Raw genomic sequence first — 6,651 nt, forward strand, 5'->3', positions numbered from 1 at the left:
AGTCCCAGGGGTGGGCGCCTTCACGGAGCCATGGCCGGCCCAGTCCTGAGCACCAGCAGTCCGACATGGGCATGCAGAGTCGGTGTCAGGAGTCAGGCCGCGGGCACCAGACGTGCTGGTCGTCACAGACGACGAGCAGCAGCTGTGGCCAGGGACACCAGGGGCTGCAGAGTCACGGATGCTGTTATCCAAGCACGCTCCGAGGGCTCGGTCACCAACACTGATGCCAGCCCCTGGCACTCACGTCCTTGACGACCCAGTGGACAGGAGACAGAGGCCGGTTCCATTTCTGGAGACGGGGGTCCAGAGAGCTCAGTGAGGACAGACCCCCTGCGACCAACGGCACCGGTGACCAGAGACATCATCTTGGGGAATGTGGCCAACAGAGCACAGACGGCTGTGGCATCAGGGAGCCCAGTGACCTGAGAACACCGTGGAGAACGGACACCGGTCCCCCAAGGCCTGAGGGTCGGTCCAGCCACACTGAGGCTGGGTGCCAGGGACATGGCTGAGAGGAGACCCCAAGGCTGGAACTGGGCAGCCAGAAATGTGACCAGTCACCCGGGACGCACTGATGGGACAGGTGACAGCAGGAGTCTGAGACGGGGACGTGAGCGTCAGGCACGTGGTTGGAGACACTGGTGAGGAGGAGCTGTGACCACACGAGGGACCAGCACTGGTTGGTGGCACCAGGGAGCAGGTTCGCCAGTGACCTGGCACGAGTGACAAGGCGCTGGCAGCCCTCACACTGACGACCGGACCTCTCGGTGAGAGCCCGTCATGGTCAGACCAGTGGCAAACAGAGGCAGTCACTGGGGACACGGAGCCACACCTTTTGGGTGTCAGTGACCAGACACACTGCAGTGACATGTGGTGATCGGCGTTGGTGGCCAGTTGGTAATGATGACTGGCCCGGCCACCACTCAGGCACATCAGACAGCAGCCACTGCGGCAGTGACCATGGGCACAAGTGGCCTCGCCAGCAGCAAGAGCCCTGATGACCAGGTGGGGGCCAGTGCCAGTCAGCACCTGTGGAGGGCTGGCAGGTGGAGCCAGGGCCAGGCCGGGCACTGCAGCAGCACATGGGAGGTGGCGGAGCCCTCGGGAAAGAGGCACCGAGGGATCCCGCCTGCCCCACTAGGATCCCGGGGGGCGGCAGAGGGCGGGGAGTCAAGCTGGAAGCAATGGAGACAGCATTAGAGTGTCCAGGCCCCGTCAGACCAGGCCCGGCCACCTGCTGCAGACGGCCTCCCGGACACCCCAGGTCAGACCAGGCCCGGCTGCCCGGTACAGGCTCCTCCCTCCTAGACACCCGAGGTCAGACCAGGCCCGGCCACCCGGTACAGGCTCCTCCCTCCCGGACTCCCCAGGTCAGACCAGGCCCGGCCGCCCGGTACAGGCTCCTCCCTCCCAGACACCCCAGGTCAGACCAGGCCCGGCCGCCCGGTACAGGCACCTCCCTCCTGGACACCCCAGGCAGCAGGTGCCCAGACAGGCCAGAGGCATTCACAAAAAGTATTTTATTGTTCTTAACAGTACTCACTTTAAAGGAGTGGAAGGCTAGCATACAGTTTTTACAGACAATATATAAATGTTGTACATAATTAACAATAACTTAGTTCACTAATCCCAAATAAAACGTAAGAACAGAAAACACTGCCAAGCCTTTCTCTCAAGCGGACATTAGCACAGAATAAGTTACTCCCGGCGTGGTCTGCGGCCAGGCCTGCTATTGCACTCCGTCGGCGACGCCAACATGGTCCACTCCCGGGAGGGCCCCCTGGCAGGCCCCACACCGAGCCAACACCGCGTGCAGGATCGAAGCTCAGGACACGTGTCTGAACAGCTGTACCTTGGGAAGGGTCCAGCCAGCCACCACAGGGCGGGATCGGCCCCGCGGCCTGGCCCTGGTCAGCCCAGCCCATCTCAGTATGCGGGGGTGAGGCAGCCAGAGCCAACAGGGCCCCAACCAAGGGCTCAAAGCTGCTGCCCGCCCGGCTCTCGCCCTGGCCGTGGGACCTGAGAGCTTCCCAAACACCGTCACGAAGCTCTGGCTCGGCCCCTAAGTCCCGGCCTCCCCATCAGCGGGCTCCTGTGGCAGCTCCGATGGACTGGACCCAGAAAGTTTCAAATGAAACTAACTCATCAGCGAGCTCAGCTCAGGCAGCTCTCTTTAAGGGGTGTCGTCAGAGTGGGGGAGGAGCAGAAAAGGGCGTATTTACACGTCCACCTGGCAGAGGGGACACGGGTCACAGCGGCTTCGGCCTCAGAGCCAAGGGAGCGATCTGGGAGACGTTTCCCCTTTCGAGAAAACGCCGTTTCCTTCCTGTGACCCAGCCCTGGCCTGGGAGTCACACAGGTCCGCCTGTGATTGTCTCGGCCTCCCAGGGCAGGCAGGCCCGCGCCCCTCCCCCGGCCTGGGGTGCAGGCCTCAGAGCAGGAGGCCGCTGGGGAGCGGGGTGCAGGCTGAGGTCCCCCACCCTGGGCCACGTGGCAGCGGAAGCTGAGGGAGGACTGCAAGAACTCAGGCCTGCTCCGGCCTCCGCATCTCCAAGTCCTTGCTAGAAACAACAGCAAAATAAATTATTTTTGCTTACTCCTTTTTCCTTCTAAAGATGGCTTCCTTCACTGCCCCTGCCCCTCCTTTCTGTCCATGAAGCTGTCCTCCCAAACGCTGGTCGGCCTGGGCAGCAGCCGGAGGAGCGGTGTTCACAGTGACGGAGCAGAGGGGGGCTCAGGCTGCGCTGGCTCCGCTCCGCCCGCAGGAGAGCCGCCCTGAGGGCCCGCGTGGCCGCGGCCACCCCGCTCCTGCACCGCCGACATAGTTGTCTGTCCAGAGCAGAAGCGGCGTCCCTAGCCCATGGCGGTCACCATGCTGGACGGGTGGGGGTGGCCGAAGGAGAGGCTGGACGAGGGGTGGATGGGCGTCGGGGTGGGGAGAATGTGTCCCGAGTGGCTGAAGGGCGGGAGGTGGGCCACGGGTGCCATGTGTCCGGCCAAGGCGGCCGCACTGAAGGGGGACGCCTTCTCCTGCATGCACTTGGACAGCTCCTCGAAGCACTCGGCCCCCTTCTTGCTCTTCTTGGACTTGTTGGACATCTTCCGGTTCCGGGTCTGGATCCCTTCCTTCTTCATGGTCAGTGGCCTGTTCACCTGCAGGCGACACAGAGCCTCAGGCGCCAGCCGGGTGGGGGGCAGGGGAGGCCTCTGCAGGGCAAAGGCAGGTGGGCGGGCCGAAGCCCCCCTGGGCCGTGCTGAGCCCACCCCCAGCTCTCTTTAGGCAGATCCCACCTTGGACCTGCGGGCGGCCCCTCTGGCGGCCCTCTGTCGGAAGGCCTGAGCCCGGGAGGCAGGGCCGGGAGGGACTCACGTTGTGCAGTTTGTAGTACAGGCCGCAGGCGTTGCACACCGGGTCCCCGTTGGCGTTTCGGCGCCACAAGGTGGTGGTGGTTGTCTGGCAGTTCGCACAACAGGTCCCAGCTCTCCGGGCAGCCGACTGCGGTGTGGGGGGGTGGCGGTCAGCAGGCTGCCTAGGCCACCTCGGCCTCCCACATCACCCCACAGCCCCGCCAGCACGCCAGCCCCAGCCGGAGCTGGTGCATGACCCTCACAGGGAGTCAGGGCCTGAGCACCGTGGGATTTTAGAGTTGGAGAACTAAGCAAGCTGAGGGTCTCAGGACTTGAGAGTGGAGAACTCTTGGAAGCCTGATTGCAGAGGCTGCAGGACTGCAGAGCTAGAGGGGAGAGCCGCCTGCTGGCCGAGCCAGCTCCTCCCCAGCTCAGAGCTGAAGCTCCGCGTAGGGTGACCGGCACCCTGAGGCCCAGCAGCCGTCCTGCTGGAGCCCTCCCGCAGGACTCCCCAAAATCCAGAATCATGAATATGTTGGCTTCTGGGGCCCGAGGCATGGAGAGCCTGGAGCTGCAGGGGCCCGAGGAGGGTAGGGAGCAGAGCTGCACCGCCCAGGGCAGCTCCTGAAATGGAACTGAGCCACAGCCAGCACCAGCCAGCGGGTGCAGGTCCATCCCTCCCACTGCAGCCACCTCTGCCCGACCTCCTGCACCCCAAATCTCAGATCCCACGCCAGCCCCGGAAAATGCCGGCAGAGGTGGGCACGACTGGGGCATCTGGTCCCTGGGGGAAGTGCCACCAACTGGGGGTGGAGAGGGGGCTTCACCCCAACGCGGCCCCTCTCCCCAGAAAGGGCTGGAGCCCAAGGGCGGCCAGGCTCGGGTGGGGGCTGAGCAGGGTCGGGACAGTGCCCCGGGGATGAGGGCTGCGGCCTCTGGCGGGAGGGGTGAGGGTGAGTAAGAGCTTGAAGCTGGGATTCTGACTCAGGAGCTAACACCGCATCCTCCACCCTGCCCCCACCAGCCTCGCCCCTCCCTCGCTCCAGGGGGAAAAAGGCCCCCAAAGCGGAGGACGATTTAAGCCTCATAAATCACTTTGCCCTGAAAAAATATATTTATTATTCTTAGCATTTTACGCACTATTTGCAGAATGGAGGGTATTAGAAATTTCAAAACAGCCCAGCGAGAGGCAGGCCTGAGCCGAGGAGGCTCTGAAAACCCGCGGCGTCCGGAAACAGACGCTCCGAGTTTCCTTATCTGCAGGCTACAGATGTCCGGATAGGAAACTCCGGCAGGAGACCCGAGAGGCATTTTTTTAAATCACTCAAATGAAAATACACAGTGTAGGTGACTCCATGGAAAAATAATGAAGGGCAGGTTTTCTGGTGGCTGGGTGAGTGTGTTTTATTTAATAGCCACAAGGAGATTGTGAGCTGGGAAGCCGGCCGGGCGCCGGCAAGGGGAAGGACTTGGTGGCCCTGTTTTTAAAAGGAACGACTTGGGCCGAGGGAGGAGGCGGGCCCCTGGACACACTCGACAGGGGACCCCGAGCGGCAGCCAGGGTGGCGGTGGGCAGAGTCAGAAAGGGCACCCACCGCAGCGGAGGGAAAGCCCCCCAAGTAGCGTGTGCACCTGCGGGGGGCCTCGGTGTGGGTGCCACCCCCACTGTCCACTCCTACCAGCCTCCGCTTGGGCTTGATGAGCGGCCGGTTCTGCCCATTCATCTTGTGGTAGAGCCCACAGGCATTGCACAGGTAGTGGCCGGGGGCGTCCCGCCGCCACAGTGGCCGTGGCTCCGCAGTTGACACATTCCCGGCCTTCTGGAGGGGACAGGGAGAGACAGGGCTGCTTGGCCGGCAGGGTCTCAGGGTGCAGGCAGGCCAGCTTCTGGGAAGGGCCTGCCCGGCTGTGTCAGGAGGTGAAGGTTCAGTCCCGGCACGGCAGAAAGAGCCCGTGAGGTCCCCCACGGAGGAGTCGGGAGAGTCGCTCACCCAGTGGCCCCTCCGAACCTTCCCAGGCAGCGGAGGCTTGGGGCCAGGCCCTAGAGCATTTCTACCCTGACCGTGGGAGGCGGAGCAGGAGTCTGGGTTGGGCCCCAGGGCCTCGGCCCTCGGGCCCCACCGGCGCCCTGTCCCCTTCTCTGCTGTCCGGTCCCAGCCACTCGGTTATGGCTGGCCTGCTCCTCTGCCCCCCAACTTCTCTCCTTCACTGAGCCCTAGAACCGAGTCCAGACACAGCTCCAGTTGTTCTTTAAAACAAAATAAATACCAAGCCCTTTCATTTTGAGACTAAGTGGCCTTGTTTTGTTTTTTGGTGTGTGTGTTTCGTTAAAGCCCATCTAGAACTCAGATCAAATCCAAAGCGAACTTGGGGGAGAGGGCCACAAAGGGGCGGAGCCGGACGGCCCTGACCCCACTGGGAAGTTCGGGAGCAGCCCCTTCCCTCCAGCCCGGCTTATTGCAAACCGATTGTCCCCTAAGACAGCAAGAGAAGGGGCTGCCTAGACTCCTCAAGATAGACGTTTAAACAACCTGCCCTCTCTATGGTGTGGACGGACAGTGAGAGTCCGCTCAGAGTCCGCTCAGCCAAGGCTATCTGCCTGTCGGCCTGGTTAGGGGACAACCGTGGGGCCCGCCAGCTGCAGGGGCCTAGGGGGAGTGCTCGCGGCTCCATCCCCTCCCTGCAGCCTTCCCTTCCGGGAGGGAGGGTGGAAGCAGAGCTTAAGACATGGCCGCAGGGATCCGCCAGGAATTTAGCTTCAGGGAATCTCCGTAGGAGAGCAGGAGCCATCGGAATCCTAGAACTGGGAATCCGAGGGTGGGCTGTCTCTCGGAGAACTGGTCTGGAGCCTCTGGGACTTGCACATGCCAACAGACACCCTCCACACCTGGCTCCAAAAGTTCCCTTCGGGTTGGGCAGGGGTTCCCATTCTTGGAGGGGTGGTGGGGAGTGGGGAAGGGAGCGGAACTTCAGGGGCCACAGGAACACTTAAGAAATGAACCAACGTTTAGGGGTCTCCTCCCGCTTTGTGGAGGCTCAAATCTTATGGGGCTATTAGAGGGGGTTCCCCTCCTCCAAGCCACAGCCCAGCTCGCAAAGGTGCAGACGACCCGCCCGAGCCCTGCACCTTGCTTACCTGAGCAGGAGCGAGCCTTGCTGCGCTGTTTAGGGGTGAAGCTGGAGGCTGGGCCTCCCAGGAAGCCCCCTGGGTGAAAGAGCCCACTGCTGTAGTCGTGGGCAGCAGCCGGCACGTAGGAGGGGTAGGTGGGGATGGGGTGGTGCGTGGCGGGCGGAGTGCCCATG

The 6,651-nt window shown here is 62.9% G+C and overlaps 1 protein-coding gene across 1 annotated transcript in view; it reads right to left on the reverse strand.

Annotated features, from left to right (window-relative positions):
- Positions 1 to 1,505: 1,505 nt before the first annotated feature.
- GATA2 (GATA binding protein 2) overlaps positions 1,506 to 6,651 on the reverse strand; it is a 6,728-nt gene continuing 1,582 nt past the window's right edge. Inside the window, 5 exon segments of the mRNA XM_027768811.1 lie at positions 1,506 to 3,153; positions 3,371 to 3,496; positions 5,028 to 5,136; positions 5,138 to 5,168; positions 6,485 to 6,651. The exon segment at positions 6,485 to 6,651 is cut by the window's right edge and continues 27 nt beyond it. Coding sequence (XP_027624612.1) covers positions 2,854 to 3,153; positions 3,371 to 3,496; positions 5,028 to 5,136; positions 5,138 to 5,168; positions 6,485 to 6,651 — 733 coding nt within the window. The 3' untranslated portion in view covers positions 1,506 to 2,853.

This window comes from Tupaia chinensis, unplaced genomic scaffold, assembly GCF_000334495.1.
Source record: "Tupaia chinensis unplaced genomic scaffold, TupChi_1.0 Scaffold147500_2, whole genome shotgun sequence".
Lineage (NCBI taxonomy): Eukaryota > Metazoa > Chordata > Mammalia > Scandentia > Tupaiidae > Tupaia > Tupaia belangeri.